The 22,774-nt window shown below is 40.0% G+C and overlaps 1 protein-coding gene across 10 annotated transcripts in view; it reads left to right on the top strand.

Annotated features, from left to right (window-relative positions):
* Nucleotides 1-22,774, top strand: part of TNRC6A (trinucleotide repeat containing adaptor 6A) — an 83,887-nt gene that overhangs the window by 35,117 nt on the left and 25,996 nt on the right. For 8 of the 10 annotated variants that reach the window (XM_035339059.1, XM_035339064.1, XM_035339058.1 and 5 more), the window contains 4 exons: nucleotides 402-449; nucleotides 11,620-11,710; nucleotides 14,685-14,706; nucleotides 21,556-21,891. In XM_035339059.1, the coding sequence (XP_035194950.1) occupies nucleotides 11,651-11,710; nucleotides 14,685-14,706; nucleotides 21,556-21,891 (418 nt within the window). In that variant the 5' untranslated portion in view covers nucleotides 402-449; nucleotides 11,620-11,650. Of the gene's footprint in view, nucleotides 1-102; nucleotides 183-401; nucleotides 450-11,619; nucleotides 11,711-14,684; nucleotides 14,707-21,555; nucleotides 21,892-22,774 lie in introns of those variants that run through there. The other 2 variants (XM_035339060.1, XM_035339063.1) reach the window with 2 other exon arrangements.

Raw genomic sequence — 22,774 nt, 5'->3', positions numbered from 1 at the left:
CGGGGCAGGGCGGCGGGAGGCGGCGGAGCCCCCGGCAGCGCCCCGCGGAGCCCCCGGTCCCGTTTCGCCGCCCGTACCCTGCAGCCGCTGGCGCGGGGAGGTGGCGGCGAGCGCCGTTAGGCGGCCCCGGCGCGAGGTGATGCAGCAGAACGGAACGGCCGGCGCCGGGGCGGCCCCGCCGGGTGAGCGCGGGCTGCGGGGGGGCGAGGGCGGCGTTGGCTGTGCCCCGGCGGGCCCGGGGAAGCGCCCCCGGCCGGTACCGGCAGCCTGGGCTCTGCCCGCGTCCTCCCGGCAAGCCGGCCGATGGAGCTCGGTGTGTGTCCTAACCCCGCCGCGGCTTTATTTCTTGCTTTCTGCTGCGTTTGTGTTGACATGGGAACCAACACCGCTTTCTGTTCCAGAGAATTGGAAGCTAAAGCTACCAAAGAAGTCGAAAGAAAACTAAGCAGGTAAGATGCTCGTTTGAATTCACTCCCGCAGTTCGGAAAGCGTCAACCTAAGGCTAAAAATTATGTATTTTTTTTTCCTGGGCCTTTAATTTCACGTTAATTATAAGGATTAAACAATTGAAAATGTGCTTCTCTATTGCATGGGGGAATCTGCAATTTAGGTAGTTCTGTGGTCTAAACACTTTTTAAATATAGTTTCTTTTACGTAATAACAGTGTCAGATTCTCTAATAGAATTTGTTTACTAGGCTCATTTGCCGGGAGGCTTTTACTAGGGCCAATTGAAACATGTTTAAACCCTGAATTAAACTGATGGCTAATTTTTACATAGCTTGCTTTTCTCTTACTTATGGCAGTTAATTGGTCCCAAACTTTCAGATTGATTTACGATTACGCTGTGAAAATTGATTGGCTTTCCCCTGTTGTCAGTGTGTCTTCCTTTTTTGATGATATGCCTAAACAGGATTTGTTTTTTCCGTTTTATTGTTGGCATCTGTACAATGTATATGGAATCTTCAAGATGTATGTAAAAATGATGCCTGAATATAATGTCAGGGTAATTGTTAAATGGACTTTACTTGAACAGAATATTTTTGAGTTACAACTCTTTAACCTGTCCACCAAAAATTCCGAAGCAGTCTAAAAAATTAAATCATTAGCATTCTGTGGATAGTACTCAGTATATACTTGATTCCAGAATCAATCTCAGAACCATGTTATTAGATAGAGCGCTGAGATACATATTTATAATGGCACAAGTCTTAGAGTCACAAAGATGTGAAGATCCATTGAATTGCTCGTGAGGTCTCTCCTGTCACGCTGGCAGTATAGATAGTGGAAAGAGGTGAAAGTAAACGGTACAACTGCCTGAAGAAAGCGTTTTGTGGGGAGTGAGAGCAGATCAAGGTTCACTGAGTAACTTCTGGTAGGGCTCGGGTCTCAGTTTTCTGACACAGGAGCTACGTGTTTTCTTCATGTAAATGATTTAGAGTTGCTTTTTCCCTTAACGTATCAGTTGCTTTCAGAAAGCTGTCATCTAACTGGTTTCTGTTTAGTGAGGGAATTTTCATCATGTGGGTGCACAGCCTGGTAAAGCTGCAGCATGCCGACTCGGGATAGGCCTGATTGTTTTACTATTGCAGAGCTCAACAGATAGCCTTCATTCTTTCTCTGCTATCGTTATTTATGATCTTATTAAATTTGCAGTGACCTAGTCAAATTGTAAAAGAGTAAATATCTTTCCCTGGGAAAGGTAAATAGACCCATTGGACATCTTCTCTTAATCTAAAACTTCATAGTGCGTATACAGACTGTAAACTGTGGGATGCTGGAATTTCTTCATGTAAGTTCTGAACTTGCCTTTGGAGTTTACACTTAAAAATAACTAGGTAGGAAATACCCTTTTTGTAAATCTTACTTAAATATTGGTTTAGACTGTTGGTATGCAATAAAGCATTACAGCTGGTAATAAGCTTGCTTACCCAGTTAGAGTGACGACTTTTAAACTCGGGATTAGAAATTTGGCTTGTTTGGCCTCTCACAAAAGGATCTTCATTTGGTCTGCGTCCTCTTTAAAATGCACTTCTGCAGTGGGCTAGGTGTGCACTGCTGCTTTCAAAAAGAAGCACAGTGCATGACTGGCAACAGTAATTCAAATACACGTGTTGCCCATTTTATTGTTGCATAATATTACAACTGAAATGTAACCTGTTCAGTCAACCTCTGAGCAAGAACGTGTAACCTCCGACTATTAACGAGAGGAATGCAACTAAAATTGGGTCAAATCAGCAGCAGTAAATTAGCAGTAATAAAAAAATAAAGCAGTAGTTATCTTGGTTGAAGAAATAGCTTCCTAATTCTGTTTGCTGAACAGGGCTTTTCTACCTCACTTACGTGGAACTGACAGAAGGTAAATGTCTGAAATATGCTTACAGTTTTACTCCCAAGCACAGGCAGTTGACTCTTACTTCACAAGCATACAAATTATAGGGAAGATTAACAACTCTGCTTTCATTCACCCGTTTCTGCTCCGTCTGCACTGGTTGCACACTGTCCGTGTTCTGGGAAAGCAGACTTTCCCTGACAGCATATATACCTCCAGATTTCATCCATGAATTCTTCTAAGTTACTGCTGTAAGGTTGTTATTTTTTTTCTTAACTCTTCTCTGTTAGAATGACCGCCATATTTGCATGAGGCTTTCTTTATTTGCTGTAACAGAGTGAGAAATGTAGTGGTTTCTGCTGATACCTAGGCACTTGATTTTCTGTTATTATTATTTTTTTTTTTTCTCAGAGGCAGGAGGGGCAGGGCTTTTTTCCTGGTAAACTTCTTACAGGATGACTTCTGCAGTCAAACGAGAAGAGCTTACTGCAAAGAGGCAGCATCCTGTTTATACCTTTCAAGACCTTTAGAGATCCTTAAGCAAAATGATGTATTCTTTTCCAGGTTGTCCCCATAAGGTAGCTTGCATTTACCTCTTCCTTTTCTAGTGCTACAGGAAACCCATTGCGCAGTGTGCTTCTTGACTCCACACCAGTAATACTGAAGCACTCTTCAGTAGTGATGGTGCTGGACTTGAGCAGTCGGTGTTCATGTTTGTGCACATGTTACAGATATCCTGCACCCCCAGCCCGCCTCTGGAGAAGCGGTGTAATAGATCTTCCCGTCCCCATTTGTTAAGTGAAGATAGGGACTGTTTATTGCTACTACTAAGGTCTTGTCTATTTAGATGACAAAGTCTTTGGGAAATAGACTGGTATGATTGCACGGCAGTAAACGTGATAAACCCTAATTTTAGGTGAAGCCTCAGGGAGAAAATGGAACCAAAATGTTATTCCGGAACTATGGCATATTTGTAGCGTGGTTCTGCCGAGCCAGCTTCTGCGTTAGGGAAGTGGGAAAGATGAGTGTCTGTAATAACTGATGGTGGTAGACACGATAGTTGAACTTCTGTCACCTCACTGCTAGGGTGATAAAGACAGGTATTTTAAAAGCTGAAAAGAAAGTAGCTGGCACCTATTTGCTAATTAGTTATGCACTGAGGTATCAGTTTTGAGCTTGGCAGCGCCTCTTCTTTACGTTAATAGATGGGAAGAATTAACACATGCAAAATTTGTATACAGGTGGTTTCATTTTCTTGTCAGGGGCTTTCTTTGCTCCTGTGTAATGTGCCGAGTGGTTTTAGTTGTCAGAGTGCTTCAATTTAAGGCATGTTTTAGGTGTCCTTTGTTGTTAACTTCAAAGTACTGGCTTCTCTTCCATAAACTTGGAGAATGTTCTTTGTGTTGTGATACACTGTTTTGTAGGAAGTGTTAATAAGGGAATAGGAGGATCAATTTTTAACTAAAATACACATTTTTCTAGTTGGTTGTTATATAATGATGGCTTAATACAAAAGCAAACTATTGGATTTTAGAAACTGAGGAATAGTTTTTATTGCTAGCTGTATGTATTTGCACTATCAAAAAAAAATAAATATTAGGGAAATTTTAGGTTGAATACAGCAAAAACATGTCTTGGCAATGTGTTTGGAGGTCTGTATATAATATCAGGCAGAGGTGAGTTAAGTAGTGCATGCATGCATTTGCTGCTTTTGCAGAATTATAAAAGGTCTTTCAATTCCGTATGCTTATGGAACTTGCTGACTGTTCCACCTGTAGCACTGCAAGTTAATCTATAACTAGAAGAGCAAACAGGGAAATTGTTCTTTACTTGTTGTTATTGTTTTGTTTTTAATTAAGTTTTTTTTTCAAATAATTTATTTGTCACTGGAGATTTTGAAGTGGTTCCAGAAGCCACTGTGTGTAATCGCTTCCAGTTGCTACTTTTATGTTTAAGCCATATAGCAAAGGGGTAGAGGGCGGAAATCCATAACTAATTAACACAGAAGTTGATGTTTGTTGATTCAATAGCAAGCATGCTATCAGTGTCTCAAGCGCCCTGCTATCAATAAATATGCTGAATGATGCATGCCCTTTCAAGAAGCAGACCAATAAACACCGTTTTACTTTCGGTTATTAATAAATGTCCTTTTAGCTCCAGATATTAGGACAGGGCCGCTAGGGGCTGGTTGTTTAACTCGTCTCCTTTGTCCAGTGAAAAGAGCTGCCCGCCTGGGCCAGCCCGCCCGCCTCATGTTGGTCAGGACTAGTGCCAGCCAGCGGTCGGTCACTCAGTGCGTTTAGCACACTTGGCCAGGGGAATGACGCTGAAAACCCAAGTGCAGGCTTTGCGGTGTTTCAAGAGCTTCAGAGTAGCCTAATGCAGGATACCTCTGGGAGAATCCCTTCCCAGCCTCATGGCCTGAAGCGTTTGTTGGTGCTAAGTGTCTTTAAAATGTACTAGCACCATCTTGTGGGGCAGTGTGACTTTAATTTGGTCTGGAAGTGAATTGAGGAGGTAGCTGTTTGGCTGGCAAACACAACGTGAGCATCTGTAACAGTGCTGACATCTTCAGCAGCCTTTGTAGAGATGCGTTCTGAGTGCCAGCGTTCACTTGAAGAATCTCAAAACCCAATTAATGCAATTCTGTTCCATAAGTAGCTTAGTTCTGATGAGTGCTAGATAACTGGCATTCGTGGTGGGATGGCGACTTGATTTATTTCAGCGTTGACATTTGCTGGGTGCGAGTACTGTGTGCTTTTCACTCTGAGATAAACACTGTGTTCATAATACTGCAGTGCGATGTCTTAGATCTTAATTTGTGTCAAAAATCTTATTGTAACCATAATTTCCTCAGTGGGGTGACTGGAATTGTAATTTTATTGTGGTGTAGCATGTTTCCCTTTTGTATAACAGCAAAGAAAGCAAGCTTTACAAACGTTAATTATTGCATCCTCATTATGTATTTCAGGACAATATGGGTATACTTGATTCTGATATAGTCTGAGAACAGAGGTTAAATATGTCTAACTACTTTCTCTATTTCAGCCCATACATTTTTAAAATGCTAAACTGTTGCTTTTTAAGTAACACATTAATAGAAGTTTTTGCAAGACTTAAAGTAACAAGTAAAATATGACTTGATGTAAATGTTACCTGCATTGTTTACATCTTGAATGTTACAGCTTTTCCAGATTGCAAGCCAAATAACAAATCAGACAAAATGTAAAATTAGATGTTGGCACTGTCAAAGCTTAAAGAAGTAGCAGAATGACTGCAGAAGGCAGAATGTAGCTGCTTTCCACTCAATGGCACAACGGATAGTAACAAACTGAAAGACTTAATCTCAAAAGTCACCCAGAATCACGAGGCACTTTGTCTTGCAAAAGTGGTACTTGTCTTAGAAGAAAAGTATATATTTTTTAAAAATGGCTTAAATAAGTAAAGAGTTCTGGTATGTGTTTTTTTCCTTACACAAACAAGTTGTGCTGAGGGAGTTACTGTGACAAGACTGCCACAACTGGGGGGGAATTTCGATGTGATTGATAGCATTTATCTAGCATTTGTCTATTTGTGCATTTATCTAGCACTCAGTCTATTCACAGTCATGCAGACAGTTGCAACTTCTACGTGTATGTTCTCAGAGCTTTCAAAAATGTAGTCTCTCCTGAGATGGAGATAAATTTTCATTTGGTCTCACTTGAAAATAACTTGAAATATCTTTCAAGTTAAGCTGCTTAAACTAAGGGTCTTTACTCCAGCCTCAAATGTAAATTTCATATGGCACGGGTGTCTTATTTGCAGTTGATCTAAATTGCAGAACAAGGTTTGCATTTTTGTTAACGCCATTTAGCATTGAGCAAGCTAATCCAATTATTTAGTAGGAAAAGGAAATGTCCTTTGGATGTAGTTGCAGTGAAGGCTGGCTGGCTGATAGGGGAAATAATAGAAGTCTGCTTATATATGTCTTATGAACCAGAATTTGCAGAGGCTGAGGGGCCAGGCACGCTGCTACCAACACCTCCTCTGTTTTCCAAGGCCATGGCGTGCACCTACCTAGATGCAGGGAAGAGCCCAGCAAAAGAGCTGGTTGTTTTTGCATTTTCCTCTTGTTCCTGCTAGTCTGTGCTCCTACAGTGTTTTTTGGTAAATGCTGCACAGTAACATGAAGCTGTTGGTAATTTGTACTGATACATAAAGCCTTGAGGGCAGAACAGGCAAAAGTAGCTATGGAAGTATAAGGTGATAAATGAGAAATACTACGTAACTTCTCAAGGAGTAGCATTAAAAACGTAGCTTGTTGTAATTGTGTGTTCTAAGGGATGGTGGAATCCAGTGCATGAATAGTAGCACTTGCTGCCTGCTGGTAGGGTCACCTATTAACTTGTTGGAAAGAAGGGAGATTTGCTCTTTTGGCTGTCAGAGATGGAAATTTAGGAGTTCTGCCTTAGACTGTGATGACTTAATCGGTAAATCTAATTTTTTATTTTTATTTTTAGGTCTATGCTTATGTTAGAGGGTAGTGGTAGTAGGAGTACGTTCCTTGAAAGACTCACATTTTTAATGAATGGGCAATAAGGACTTTTCTGTTATTTAGTTGTACAATGACTTAATTTTGCTGTTCTGTCATTGAGATTTAACATTATGACAGTAATCTAATGCTCTTGTTAAAACCTACCTGTAGGTAGGTCTTTTTTTCAGGGTCCTGATGCATACGAATCCCAGTTTGTGTGTGTGCTGAGCTGGCTTTGTCATGTAAAATCTCTTCTTAACTACATGAAAATAGAATGATCAGTGTCATAATTTAGGAATTTTAATGGTCCTGTGTGGAAGCTGAAAAGTGATGCTGAGGTTGAATATTGCAGAGCTACTGGTGTGTTATTTGTTAGCATTCCTATTCTAAAAATAAAATGTAATCATGTTGACTTAGTTGTAGCAAGATCGATGAGTCACTTTTTTTGTTGTGAAAATACTGCTTTGCATCGCCTGTGCTTTTTGCAGTGCTCTAGCTTTCTTCTGAAACCTGAATGATTTTTCAGTTAATGAAGTTTCTGCATGTGAAGCACTAACATTTGTTAAGCAAAAAGCGTTAGTGGCTTTCTTAACCCTTAGAATTCTTCTCAGGATATTAGAAATCCTTTCAGTAACCTTTTATTCCAGTAGACAGTTGTGTGTTACGCACCATCCTGCGGCGTTGATGCGCTTCCTGCAGCAGAGGGCTTTAACCCGTGCCCTTGTTGAGCTTGCTGGAACAATTAATTCAGGTGGCAGTCAGGAGAGTTGAACTGTTTCCCTGGGGCTCCGCAGCCTAGCAAGGCCAAGTTTCAGGCTGGTTGTCTGCTGCTGAGTGCAACAGCCTGTTCCCCAGATGTCACCTCTTGCTAAGGCCTTGCAGCTTCTCGTCTCATACGAAGGCGTGCGCACCCAGCGCTTCTAGGTGCGGGGACACGGGGCCCAGGAAGAACCGTGACCGGACTAGGCGGCTGCTCCAGAACAAAGAACCTGGCTCTCCAGGGCTAAGGAGTCTCTGGGAAGCAGAAAGTCATGGGACGCTGACAACGATTCCAGCTGCACAGCCTGCTTGTGTTGGTACTTTTTCCTGGGGTGATCCTGGGACAAGGTAGGCAGAGAACTGCTCCAGGGAATGTGTTGAACACAGCCTTGTGCAGGTGTCAGTCCAGCCACACGTGTGCCAAGTGCTTGTGCGTTGTGCTCCAGCAGAGAGGGTACCTCTGATTTGCAGTGTGTCCAAGGGATTGCTTTAAACTAACCTGGCCAGCGGTGATTGTTTGCTGTGGTTACATGACTAAGCTCTTAATTGCTCATTGATACCTAACTGCAAATGCAAGATAGCTTTTTGCATTAACACAGTCCTCGCTGAACCTTGCAGCCTGATGATAAATAAAACTGAGAAAATGTGGAATAACCACATTGCCTACAACTGAAATGCAGAGCGATCCCGGAAAGAACAGTTAGTTTGCATATCTCAACACATGAGAAGCAATGATTTATTAAAAAGAAGCAAGTGTTGCTTGCTGTCTGTCATCAGAAAATTTTAAAGGATAGAGCTTGGTCTGGAGAAGCTTTTTAGAGTGGTGGTGGGAGGAATACTGCTATCAGTTGGCTGTTCACTGGCAAAGCATGCTACAGTTCTACCTGTGCTGTCATGCTGGTTTGTTTAACCCATGCAAGGGAAGTTTGTTAGTGCTTGTAACAGTCACCCTGGAGCTGTTGGAGGAGAAAAAGAATGCTGGCTTTACAACAAATCAGTGATATCCCACCAGAAGGGACCACTGGGAAAATAAACAAGTGGAGGATGAAATCAGATTTGCAGTGAGAACAAAGATCTTGGCAAACAGGAATGAAAACTGGTTCCTGTTTTTATTAGTTGCTATTCAGATACATGCAGTCATGCTCCAAAGAATTTGTTTACAGAGAGAAGTCAGAGAAGTCAAAAATTTGTAATTAAGTAAAAATTAACAAAAACGACGACAAAAAAAGCAGACGGTTGTTAATTTCGTGAATACAAAACTTCCTGCTCTCCAAATACATTTTTACTAACTCAGCTAAGTATAGCTGTTGTCTGAGTGTACTGGAAGAAATAGGTGTGAGTGAAATGTTTCAGCGAGCACATGCAAAAAATGATCTTATGGCTGTATCTTGGGTAACATGAATGGGCTCAGAAGTTTCTGTGCCCTGTAAATATTTAAAGTATTGCAGCCTTTTTTATTCCCCAATGCCATATGAAAGCATTACTGCATTGTGTCTCTTCTTGTTTCTAATAATAATAATAATAGCCGAATGGCCACAAGCTTTGAGATTTAAGTATAGGTCTCATTATTGTGGCATCTCCCTGCTGGGAGGAGAACCACTTTTAAGGTTGTGCTAAAGAATCTCGCAATGGGACAGAAGAACAGTCTTAAAGCTTAAAGGTAGAAATCAAATGGGCAGCGATGATGTGATGCTCACCTCTCCCAAAAGGCTGGCAGGATTATGCAGAATGCTAAATATAAGAATTTTCTGGCTGCCATAAAGAGAAGACCTGATGAGCTGGTGTTTAGTATTAGTTGCACTGACACCACCTACCACATGAGAGGCAGCTGGCATAAGAATACTGGTTTGTCTGCTTAAAAAGTGAGGAAGTTACATGCATTTGCCACAATGGAACTGGGCAACTAGAAGACACATGTTGACTAAAAAAATAAAAGAAAATTAACTGATACCTCGACTCATTTTGAATGGGACGTGAGCTGCACCAAGTGTAGAATTATCTGATTAATTATATATCTAAAGAAGTAATGAAAGATTTGATGCTTCTTACGTATCCTGTATTTTATTGTATTCAGTTGCATCACTTCTGGTTTTTATATCTAATTATATTTTAAGCAGCAGTTTTGTAGTTGTAGGTAACTTGGGGTTGAAAAGGAGCCAAGTGTTTCTAGGCAAAAGTAAACCACTTACTGACTGCTCCTTAATGATATGTTTGGGTTTTTTCCCTCCAAAGTTTTGTATAAGCACGGTTGTCTTTATTAATACGAGTAAATCTGTATCCGTGTCATTGGACGAGGCTGACTTTTTTAAAAGAGATTTTTATATATTCAAAGTAAGTGTGTAATAGAATATTTTCTCCTGTTTTGCCTTGCTTAGCGTGTGAAACGCGTGGCAAAGATAAAAGGAAAAAAAATCACAGCTGTTTTTGTGTTCAAAGCTGAACTTTGGAGATAAATGCCAACAAGACCAGTTGTCACCAACCGGGGTGTAAATTCCGTAACCCTTCCCTTAGTTGTGTCTCAGCTTTCTCTTTTGCTGCAGTAAGTAACAGATGTGAGTCTGTTCGCTTGTACTGTCTGGTGATCTCCACGGCAGCTTGGGATGTGAGCACCTCTCGCGCTGCAGCTGATGGAATAGAAAGCACGTACAGATCTGGGAGCAAGCTGGTGGCTTATGAACATTGCTTTAGAAAACAGGACTTCTCCTAATCTCTGAAGTTTGTTCAAAGAGTAAATGTGGTGTCTTCTTCCTTTACTTAGTCAACATCTGTGCAGTTTATTCCCACGTCCCGTTCAAAGTGCATAGAAATCAGGATTTGTTTGAAGGACGTGATTTCCTCAGAGGGTGGGTGTGTGTTGGAGCTGCTGCTAAGATTCAGGCTATCGGAGGTGTTTGGGATAGCACAGATGTGCTGCGAGAAGAGGACTAGAAAAACATTCTCAACTTTTTCTTAATTGTGTCCACCTGACTGTATGGTCAGGGCGTGTGGGCCAAAAGCTTCAAAGCTTTTGAACTTGTAAACATTCCTGACCTTGAAGTGGTGAAGGAGTCTTGCAAGTAGGTTTTCTAGTAAATAAAAAATATTTACTGTCTGAATCTCAAACTTTGAAGTAGCTGAGTATTCGTAGGCTCCCTCTCTGATGTTTACGTGCTTGTATACCTTTATTTCTTCCTGCTTTTTATACTCTCCATGTTCTCCCTTTTGTATTTTCTCTGATAAAGTCTGTTTTTGAAAGACTGCAGCATAACCTGTGAAGTAGTGTTGTAGTTAAGCCTTCTGTTTTAGCACATAAAACTTTGTATTAAGTGAATTTAATTTAATGACAAACATAAAACCTGTTACAAGTTAGTTTTCTCACTAATTTAAGGTGCTCTAAAATTGCTCTCCTATTGAAAGCCCAGATTTGACCATGCTCTTCAGTGTGTTCTGCTTCTTCATGCATCCTTTGGCAGCAGTAGCGTCTGCACACACACACAGCCGGCTGAATTACCTCACTGCTCTGGCAAGAAAATGCCTACATGGGATGTTTCTTGGCAGAGGTGGCATTTAAGATTGGGGAGCTGATGCAGATTCCTGCGTTAGCTCGGTGGCTGCGTAGGAACCAGCGCTGGTCCAGGCAGGTGCGTGCAGCCACACTGTGCCCGGCCAGGACTGACCGCGCCGGGCAGTAGGCAAACGCGGTGTGGGAGAGCTCAGAGGCGTGCTAATTCGCAGCAGCAGGTAGAGCTTAAATAACATCTGAACTGAGAGTGGCTTTGGGATGGAATTAATGTCTAAGCCTTCGTTACATGTTTTATAAAAGGCAAATATTATACGTGTCTTGGCACTGCATCTGCTCTTCAAGTTTTTTCACTCACAATTTGCAGTGAACATACATAGTCCCTATAGAAATATTATCCAATTAGAAGTAAAATTCCCCAGTTCCTTTTGGGTCACTGTGAAATAATTGTTCTAAAATGAATCTAAGTGTGTACAGATTGTATTTTGGGAGAGTTAATTACAAACTGTGTGGTTCAGGGATTTAGTGCAAGAAGAGGAAGAACAGTTGATGGAAGAAAGGAAAAAGAGAAAAGAAGACAAGAAGAAGAAGGAAGCTGCTCAAAAAAAGGTATGTTGAGCATTAAAAAGTGCTTGTGGATTACTTCTTTTCATCAGTGGTTTATATTGTTAAATCCGTTGTTATACAAAAGTGGGATTTTTAATTTATTTTTTATGCTTTATATCTACTGTCAGTTAGGTAATGGTGACTGACATATAGAGCCTCTGAACTGGCTTTGTGTACAGGTTCTTCAGAGATCAAATAATCTCCTGAGATGATCATTCTTTTTCCTGATTGCCAGTTAAGTCCACCTGAAGTTTGAAAACTTCCTCAGTATCAGTTCTCTCTGTTTGTTAGCCTAAACAAAGGCGTTTGTTGCACACCTGTACCAAATGTGGCATGTCTAATCTTATGAGAAATCTAAGTAAAATTGTCCAGAAAGGGTCCTTCTGGAAAAGATGAGGTGTTGGCTCATATTTCAGAATGAGGTTCCGTAATCTTTTCAGCAGCTGACAGCAATGCTGCATAATGATTTTTGGACCTCAACTGTAGACTTGTAACTCATTCTCTTGGAATTCTTGTGACCAGGCACAGAATATGGAATTTAAATGGAAATTTTTAATGAGAAAGGCGTTGGTTTCCTTGTAGAATTCAAGTCTTTCAAGTAAGTGGTTCTTTGGGGTTCTCTTCTCCCCAAGTTTAGTATTTTCGGGAGTTGGAAAGCTGTTTGAGTGCATTTTTGGAAGAAGTAAAAGCATAAATATATTTTGAAAGTGAAGACACCAAACACTTACCTGTAATTGAATGTTTTGCTTTTGCTTTCTCCTTCCATATAGCACGATTGCCTGCTGTTAAGCTACATGTCTTTGTTTGCTGTATTCTCAGAGTAACAGAATATCAAGTGCTTGGGCTTGATACATCAGCAATTTTAAGAGGCATCTTGTGGAAGAAGCAGTAGGTTCCCACAAGGATGCTCATGTGCATTCCTGGAGAAGCCTAAGCTTGATGTAGATTAAGAAAATATGTCTCTGAAAAACCACAGCAACAAACAACTGCCAGTTAATTTAGATTTTAAAAAAAAAAAAAAAAAAAAAAAGTCTTATTACAGATGTAGCTTGATTCTAGATGTAAATGGAAAACATGTTGAAGTAGCTCACAAATGTGCTGGTTTTTTGAGGGTGCCTATCTGCTATTTCATATTTGTGAGTAATTTCAGATTGATCAAACTTGACCTTTTTGCTTTATAATCTAACTTTTTCTGCTCGATCTCTTCAGAATATGCTATTTAGTATTATAAACCTTAGGCTTGCTAGGAAAAACAAGCACATATCCATGCATCATCCAATCACACTGGAGAAGGAACAGCTGATGCTTGTTTTTGTATATACTGCGGTCCTTTAATGATTGGAACTAAAAGACAGGGATTGTAGGAGAACGGCAGCTATCGCAGAGGTGTGATGCTCAACTTAGAGAACTTATGCTCTGTTGGGTGGTGCTGGCTCCCTGACGTTGAGCGGCTTTCATGGCACAGAAGCGATTGTATCACACATACCTTTTATGAGCATATATTGTGTTTTGAGCATGTGGTTCCAAGCCAGCTGTTGTGCATGAAATAAATACCCTGGAATTCTAAGTGCGTACAGAACCTCCCAAGTCTTCAAAATATTTTTTTTAAACTAGTCTTTCTAAAGCATAATGAAAAGTTGTGACATGAGGTAGTAGCCCCAAGTATATCAGCTTTTGGAGAGTGAGGATGAGGAGCAGTGATATTGGAGTCAGGGTAATGAGGGTAAGTAGGCAAACCGAAAATGAACATGATGTGGGTTTTTTGATGCCCTCATGTAAGCAGCCATTGATTTTGCTTTTGCTTTCTTAATTCCAGTGGATGATGCTTGCTGTAAGTGGAGTGGATTTTCTTCAGGAGAGATTTTGCAGATACTCAAACTTTAGCTATTTTTATCAACCTATAACAGCATAAATTAAAAAAAAAAAAAAGGTGCATTTAGACAGTCAGTATAATAAATTTTTGTATGTATCCTTGCCTTTGTCAACTTAAGAAATTGAAAAAGGTTTTTTTCTGTTAATGTTCTGTTACTTTTCCTAAGAGAAGTGAGGACATGGTACTGGAGTGTCATTAATAACATCGCAGTGCTCAGTCCTAGCAGTGATAATGTCTACGTCTAGGTCGCACATCAGATCAGTGGATCAATAATTTTTTGGTGTGCGTATGCACTCTCTTTTTCTGTCAAGGTTTTAATTATAGATAATCATAGTTTAAATATTACTGCAAATGACTTTATTGCACCATGTGAATATATGCAATACCCTAATTAAAACAGGTTGTATACAGCTACCAAAGTGACCCTATCGGATTAAATCCCATTTTGCTTCTGCATTAGTGTATTTTAGAAGTGATAACTAAGAACACTCCCATTTCAGATGGAAAGAATTATGATTTGTGCTTCGGTGAGGTCCTTTATGAAGTCAGTTTCACTGTCTGTTCTAGTTAAAACCATACTGTTGAGATGCAACAATGAATGTTTCTATCCCCATTTTTATCTCAGGACAAAACCATGTTCAAATATCTCTCATCTTGCCTGTGTCACAGGAGTAACAATTGTGGAAATGAAAGACTTAAAGCTCTTGCATTTACTTTCTTTCTTACCTCCTTTAGATTTCTATGTCCCTCCCCTTTCTTCCCCTGCCGTATTCTGCAGTAGAAGTGGTGGAGCTTCCTTGCTTCCAGGCACAGTTTTTAACTCACTTCAAACAGGTTAATTTGCAAGTTTAATTTAGTCCGTTTCATATGCTTATCTTTCAAATTAATTTTGTCTTCTGTAACATTTTAACAGCTTTCTAGGCATAAGGAATAATAGGCATGGGTTGGTTAGAGAGAAGTAGAAGGTTCTGATGTAGATAATTAAATAATTTAAAAAAAAATTGAAGAAAGTCAAAAGCTAATGTCACTATAAAGTGGCACGTGCACACGTGGCTTTTCCTCTTATCTGCACAAATCACTGACACTTCTTCTTTCTTGTTCTAGGCCATTGAACAAAAAATCAAAGGTAAGTTACTTTAGAGTTATTTCTGTTCTGTGTATTGTTTCTGCATTTTTAAATATGTTGAATCACATGGTCAGCTGAAAGCTACTGAAAGATAGGGTCTTTGAAACTTCACTTGCACTATTTTGAACACTTCCACAAAAGATTAGAAGAGTAAAGGGTAACGTTTTTTGTTCCAGGGGTTGGAGTGTTTCTGTTCATCCTATTTTCCATTCTTAATTACTTACCAGCACTAGGCATATACGTAATACCTTCAGATCTTATCCTTGTTTGCTTTTTTCTTTTCCCTTTTGGCTTTGTTTGAAAGGTGCACAAACACTCTTGCACTTCTAATGTGGCCACTTAGAGATCCACCTAATGGAGTGGTTTGAAACTTGCTTTCCAAATATTGTAAGGGTAACTGGGGCTAGGAACACTTGATAGACAAGTGATTGATATGTCCATCACTATCAATTTTAACTACTTACTGTGTGTGGAGAGTTGATCGTGATAAGAATGGTCATGATGACTATCTTAAAAGCTGTAACTCAGGCGTTAGTGGCAGGCTGGGAATACTGCAGTTATTCTCCGTGTTTGTGGGTTTTATAAATCCTCCATTCCTTCTGTAAGCGGAGGAAAAATTCTTTTCACCTTTTAAGTTGGTTGGAAAGTGGATAATAATCGCGTAAGTGGTCATGTGGAGTGCTTGCTGAATCACTGTTTTTTGGGGAACGTTGGGTTTAATTTAATAACTTGAGCAATGGTAGGAACAGGAGATTGGACGCCCTGCTTAGCAGAGATGCAATTATTGTTGGAAAAATCAAAAACGTCTTTGAAGTGCTGTTCTGGCATGAAGGTAGTAAAATGGTACAGGACATACTGTGCTTGAGAAGAGTCAAAGAAGCCAATGAAAGTGTCCGTTAGGAAGGTGGTGTTTGAAGAAGCACGCTAGCTAGCGTGGGGTTGAAATGGAGGAGGCAGACTCTTCACATAAAAAATGCACTGCTTCTCCTGCTGAGTACTGCAGTACCAATTACAAGGTATTAGGAGAGGCGTTTATGTCTACTTTCCTTAAGTGTGATGTGTACCCTTTTTGTACGTGTTCAAAAGAAAAACCTGGTTCTGTAGGACCAATAGGTTTTCGGGGTGTGACAAGGCTCTGCGGACAGAATGAGAGCCGTCTGTGTTCTGTGTTCTAGTAAGCTCTTTTACATGCTGCTTCAAGGAATCTAATGTTTTGGCTTTTGGAATATTGATGGCTTGTGGCAGAGGGAGCTGCTGGATCCCGGCGGCTGTATGTGAACAGGAGCACACTGCTCCTGTAGCAGATGTCGTTAATGGCAGCTTACTGCGCATGAGGCGGCCTGGAGGTTCCGCTGGGCTGACGGCAGGACCTGGCACCGAAATCAGGTGGGCAGTCTATATTTGGCTCTAAGCACCGGACCGAATACTTGATGAAGGTGCTGGAGATTTTATATATGTATATATATATATATATATATAAAGAGTGAAAAGTGTTTACTGAAGTGCCCTTTTTCAAGCAGAGTACGAAATTGCATTTGAAGTGCAGGTGAAGTATTTGCTTTCTTCTCTATCTGCCGGCCGTAAAGCTTCTAACATAATAACCAGTTTTAAAGAGTTGTGAAAGTATTTGTTTTTATTCTGAAGTTATAAACTGTCCAAAAAACAGTGAAGGAAAATGATACAACACTTTACTTTAAATAATAATGTACGTTTTTTGAAAGAACATCTGACCTACGTACTTAAGCTGCGTTGGCATCCGTGTGTCACATTAAGGACAAGGCTGCAAAAAGCAAATGGCTAAAAATAGCACGAGGAAGGGAGGGCCGTAATTCTGCTCAGTAGGCTACCTGACGGTAATCTTCAAATCGAGAGAAAACGTCTTTCTTATGAAGGACAAACTAATCTTTCTTACTTCTCATTTCCTCTTTGGAGGCCCAGTATTATTTACTGACTGGAAGTGTTAAGTTCCAACCTTAATGTTACCTTGTCATTAAACAAGGTATTTCAGCAAGTTTAACAGGAATTTAGAGTTGTCAAAGGAGCACAAGCTGGCTGTCCAGCTGAAGAAGTTCAGGCATCGTGGGATTCAGATATGCACCTTTTTGTAGCAGTTCCTCTAGGAACAGAACATGTTGCGGAGTTGCACGTGGCTCTTGCATTGTTTCAACAGTTTTGTCTACTTGTATTCAGGATGCAAATTAATGTTTCATTAGTTTCCAAGTTTCCATCGCGTTAATGTCTTAAATAATTTATTTTGTGCGTGAGCTGAAGATAAAATACAAGAGTATAGGATCTCTAAATAATTCAGAATTACGTTCTTTCTTTTAGAAAAGTAGCTGGTTAAGTGGGGGGCGGGGTGGGTAGAAAGGTTATTTCTTTATTTCTACCCAGAACTTGGATGCTTCCAAAATGTTTTTTTTTTAGCTAAGACAGAAATTGGTGTCATACCAGCTGAAGTAGCTACCAGCCTGTAAATTATAAGACTTCCTTCCAAGGAAGGTTAACAGTGCTGATTTCTTCATAATGTTCAGGATGGAGAATGAAAGTAATGAAGAAAATGCCAATATAAACTTTTTTGCTAAAAGTAGCATTTTAATACTGTAGTATTGCCATTAAAAATGCATGCATTTCATTCCTGTGGATCTCAAATATTCGAACCTGTCTAGTTTTATACATCTGGTTTTATTAAAAGAGGGAAGAAGACGTTCATAGGAATTAAGAGATGAAAGCATTATCTGGGAAGGTTTCTGTATTTGTGCAGCAGCTAGCATAACAAATTCTTAGACCAACAAGTGTCATCCAAGTACTCTCGTACCAGGTATTTTTAGAAAAAATATCACTTGAAAGTACTTACTTGGCTATCCTACAGTGTTCTCAACAATCGTTGTTGTATTCCTTCTGGTTTCACAAAACATGTATTTTTGTTGTGCTTAATGTCAGTGCTGTTAAGGACAGACAAATCAATCTGTTTGCCCTGTTTCCTCCTAAAACGAATCTGAACCGTGCTGTAGCCACAAGGAGCTAATGATGAGCCAAGCACTAAACTAAATGCTATTTAATACTTGAGTCTTGTTTTAATACTCGCTTGAGCGATCGTGATGTGCTTCTACAGAATGTGAGATTTCATTGTGAGATAAAACCTTTTTTTGGATACCGACTTTAATTATGTACGTAATAACCTAGTGAAATAATTCATAAAAACCGAACGCTAATGTTTATGCAAATGCTGGTGTTGTGGTTAGTTGTTCTGAATGCTTTGTGCTTTGCAAAACAGTCCAAGCTAGAACTGCAAACATCTGTCAGTCTTCAGCTCTGAATTGCCCTGCTCTGTAGAAGGCGCGGGCATAAAGTACTACTTTTATTGCAGAACAGAATAAACTTTGAATCAACACTGAAACAGAAAGTGCTTTTAAAAATAGCTGGGTGTGGAATTGAAATCTTTGACTCATATTTCCCACCATGGAAACTTCTTATTCATTTTCTTCTCTGTGAAGCAGCATTGCCCAAACACACTCCGTCTCCTGTTTTTGTTGGGCTCGGGGCTGTTTTTGTCTGCCTGAGAGCGCTTTACCTGATTGGAAAAACTGTTCCGTTAGCTTTAGATATTGAAAGTAAATAGTAAGAATGAGCAGAATAATAAGTGCCTGTTGTTAAAGCTACCCGCATAAACGGCTTAGAGTTTACCTTTGTGCGGATCTTCAGGGGTTAATGAATTGGCAAACAGTTAGATATTTTCCAGATCAGCTAGCTGAGCTTACAGCTGCGGCCATTTTTCCACAACGAAAATTCTAGCACTACATCTTACGTGTGTCAGCTTGAAAGCCAGACTTCCTCTGTTTGCCCTTCAGCATTCCAGCACTGACAACTCTTTGGGGCATGACATGCAGGGAGAGTGTATTACAATACATTTTTAAGAGGTCAGCTTAAGCAGCAGCAAGAAGAAACATTTAAATGACAGCCTGATGCTGTTCTTTGTGTGGTTTAGTAGGCGATTTGATCTTTGTAAGCTGATTTTGTGCGAGTGAGAAACTGTTTTCCATCTGCACTAAAGTTATTCAGACAGCTGCCATTTTTTTTATTGGAGGGGGAGTTTAAGTCACTGGGCCCCTACTCCAGGAGGAGTTGGCAGGCAGCACTCCTGTAGCAGTAAAATGACACCATGCTTCTCCTCCATTTTCTAATGAAATCTGCAGAGTGGGAAAGCAACACAAGTTGGAAGCGTCTTTCTTTGGAATCTCTCTGTAAACCGTAACTTCACCATCCCCTGCTTTGTGGGTTTTCAGCAGGTTTGTTCTTTTTAAAAATCTGTCATTTTTAATATTCATTTTTGTAAAATTGCTGTTATTAGTCACGTAAATTAACTGTGGTGGTCTGTTAATATTATTACCTTTCTGCTTTAATGTGGTTCAGAATGAAATAGTGTTGTACAGAACAACCTGTATTAAACAAGCAACTTCTTTATAAGACAAATATTAAGATAAGGATTAAAGTGTCTTGGAATTTATTGTGGCAATATTGGAATAGTAATCTATTATTTTAATCTTCTGAGAAGCTGTGGACCAGAAAATGTTGGACAGGATAAGTTGTGCAGCTTTAAACTTACTCTGTAATGCTTGGGGAACCCAAGGGGAAGTAATTTTGTTGCACCTAACAGCACTTCTGATTAATTTCAGTTTGAAATTGACATACAAATATAATCGCTGCCTATCTTTGTTAGTATGATATATTATCTGGTAAGACTTTCCATGTAATTTGCTGGTCATAGTACAAAGAAGACCGTATTTGCCAAGGAAGCAAATACACAGAATATGAGAGAAACATTTTCTTAAACTTTGTGAATTCTTGTTCATGTTGTAGCTTAGGGGACGGCTTGGCCGAAAACAGCTTATTTATAATTTGCACCCTTTTATAGTTGAAAAGTGATTCGATTATCTGAAAGTCCACTCAGTTTTGTTACAATAAGCCTTTGAAGTAGCATTCGTTAGGAAAGTGAAGAACTGATGTTGCTGCACTGCAGAACTGCCCTAAACATACTGCTTCCAACCCCGTATGCATGTATCACAGAATGTCTTACGTAAATTATTTTGCTTTATCTGGGAGGAGTAACTGTATGTGAATGAAAGTACTAGGGTAAGAAAAGGAACCTTTCCTTGGCTGTGGTTCAGGGTGTTGTATGTGGCATTACAAATCTCTTCAGGGTATAGTGTACTTTCCACTTAAGTTGACAGTAAAAAAAAAAAAAAAAAGTCTTAAATACAGAGTACAGAGAGCTAAAAAAACCCCTGTGTCCCTAAGTGGTGCCATTATTGTTTGACTACTTTATTGACTTGGTAATGGTATGCTGGCTGCAAAAAGTGGTTGTTTTGTGTATCACTGTCAGCGCACCTCAGGTGTAGGCTGAACTGTGCTTTAAACTGTAAAGACCTGTAAAGAACCACAGCAATTAGCAGCAATCAGCTGCAGCAGAGGGCGTGTCGGTAGATCAAAACGCTGCGATCAGGCCAGTAGTTGCACAGATTGTGGTATGCCAAGAAAACTTTTTTAATTTCAAAGCTTGTGGTAGTACCTGGACCACAGGAATGTGATAGCTGCTGATGTACTGAGCTGTTCACAAATTCTTAGGTATTTACTGGTATTTACTGAAGTGGCCAAACAACAACAGGAGAAAAAAACAAAAAAAAGCTGTTATTTTCAGTTCTGCTAGTTATTTTTAAACCAGGAAATGTTGCAAGTAGTAAATGGTAATATGGTTGTTTAAGGCTTTTTTTTTTTTTTTAATATAAAACAGTTTTAAACATAATTTGTTGTCACACTACATGCATCTGAAGCATTGTGCAAGGAATCGGAGTTGTTTTTTAAATATAGGTACCAAGCTATATTAGCAGGTACGGCGCTAGCACTTCTTATCAACTCCAGTTTATCTAATAGCTTTTGGATACCTTCTACTCCCCGTAGTCTGTACATTAAATTGACTTATGTCCTGGCCGTTCCTCTCCTGAACTCTGTCCCTCTCCAGTTGGCTGCGAACAGGGAGAGCCGGGGCAGTGCTGTGGCGTGTGCCGGCTGCAGCCGGGCCCTGCTTCCCTCCGGCACCCAGCCTCTGCTTGGAGTTGGGGTGTTAAGTTGAGGATGTTGTGGTTTTCTCTTTAGTTAGCATCTGTGTTCGGTGTGTTCGCTCACGGCTGACTTTGGCAAATTGTTCAGCCTTCACCGTGCCATAAAGTGGGCGTGCTGTCAAAGCACTGAAAGGCCCTGTGGAGCTGAAGTTGAGTGTTCGATGTCTGACAGTGTGGCCATGGAGTCATACCAAGCCGTTTGTGGGTGCTGCCTGCACTGTAGAGTTCTCTGCTGGCAACAGATTTGCCTGGAGGTATTCCTGTATTTCCCTGTGGAAGTTAGGGTTGCTAAAACAAGCAAGTCTTCACAGTGCGTTCTGGATGTCCTGTTCACCTCTTGTTCCTTTTGTGAACACTTTCAAGTTTCCCATGAGAGTAAGATTTAAAAAACAAAACTTAAATATTTTAAAGTAAAGTTTAAATTCCTAAATGATCTGACGCAGTGCTGACTTGTCAGAAAAAACACTATAGAAGACCTGTTAGCAGTAGCATACTTCACCTTTGTCAGAAGTAAGAGCGTCTACTTCCAGATCCGTGCTATTGAAGTATTAAAGCTGTGTGACTATGGGATACCACAGGTGTAACTGACTCTCATTAAAACCCCTAATCAGAAAAAAAAGCCATTACATAACACACAGATACATCTAAGAATATCTACTTAATCTTCGGTTTTTAAGATACTGTTCTGATGAATAACTTTGTCCAATTTTCTTTTTCCTGGGGGTGGGGGCAGTGCCAGAACAAACAAAGACAAGTGTAAGCCAGCCTCAGCCTGTCACCTCTAACGGCACTTCCACGGTAACCAGCACTAATAATAATGCCAAGCGGGCCACAGCCAACAATCAGCAGCAGCAGACCTTGCCTCGATACCCTCCTCGTGAAGTACCACCGCGATTTCGACACCAGGAACAGAAACAGCTTCTGAAACGAGGTCAGCAGTTACCAGTTATAGCTGCAAACCTGGGATCTACTCCTAAAGTATTAAACGGCCAGTCAGGAGGCAGCACTGTCACAAATAAACAGCCAGTGATCAACGGAGAAGTGCCGAACAGCAGCAAAAAACAGCCAGGTGAGGGAGAGGTACCTTGTTTCCTTTCAAAGTTGAATTGTTTAAATCCAATTATCAATGCGTATAAAGTGCAAGCAATAGCACACTGAGATGTTCTCCTGAGTTGTAGCTTAATATTAAATGTTATAGGATGACTTCAGACATCTTTTTGCAGGTTTGTCTGAAACTTAAGACATCTTGGTTGCCTTGTTGCCACCAATGGTGTACAGTTTGAGCTGATGTTGAAGCCAAGGTGACAACTGCTTTATGTCCTGAATTTCCATTCTTTATCATAATAATTGATCCAAGTATGGTCTTGGTACAGAGAACGTGTTCAGTTTTGATAAACATCTCAGGGTCCCTCTTATTTCTAGAGCATTCTGAATGGTATCTCAAGACTTTATATATATTGAGAGATACAGGATGCAACTTGCTTCAGATATCAAAATTGCTTTTTGTTATTAGGTCAGAGTTTTCCTTGTGATAATACAACACTTGTTCCCACAGATAATTTATTTTTAAACTTTACTAAATACCCAGTATTTCTCAAAGTTAGTTTTTTGCACACGACAAAGAATGTGACTTCTAGCCACACCAGTCACCAAAAAAAAGAAAAGACTTCTGGAAAAGAAATTTAATGCTTCAAGTTTTAGTTAAATTTTAAGCTGTTGGATTGCAGAATCTTGAAGAAGCAGTATTTGAAATAAAGGTTAATATCAAAGCAAGGAAAACATTTAGTCTGTGTGTCCCTTAAAGAATGTTTTTGATGTTGCTTTCCATTAGTATTGTTTTTATTATGTACTGATAAAACTCTTTACCACTCCGAGAAATTATGGTTTTTAGAAGCTTTTTTTTTTTTACTTGTGTAATTTTATTCCCATCTTTAGTTAGGTTTTCAAACACC

Source organism: Oxyura jamaicensis, chromosome 14, assembly GCF_011077185.1.
Source record: "Oxyura jamaicensis isolate SHBP4307 breed ruddy duck chromosome 14, BPBGC_Ojam_1.0, whole genome shotgun sequence".
Taxonomy (NCBI): Eukaryota; Metazoa; Chordata; class Aves; order Anseriformes; family Anatidae; genus Oxyura; species Oxyura jamaicensis.
The sequence above is the reverse complement of the archived record's forward strand: the minus strand, read 5'-3'. Positions and strand labels throughout refer to the sequence as shown.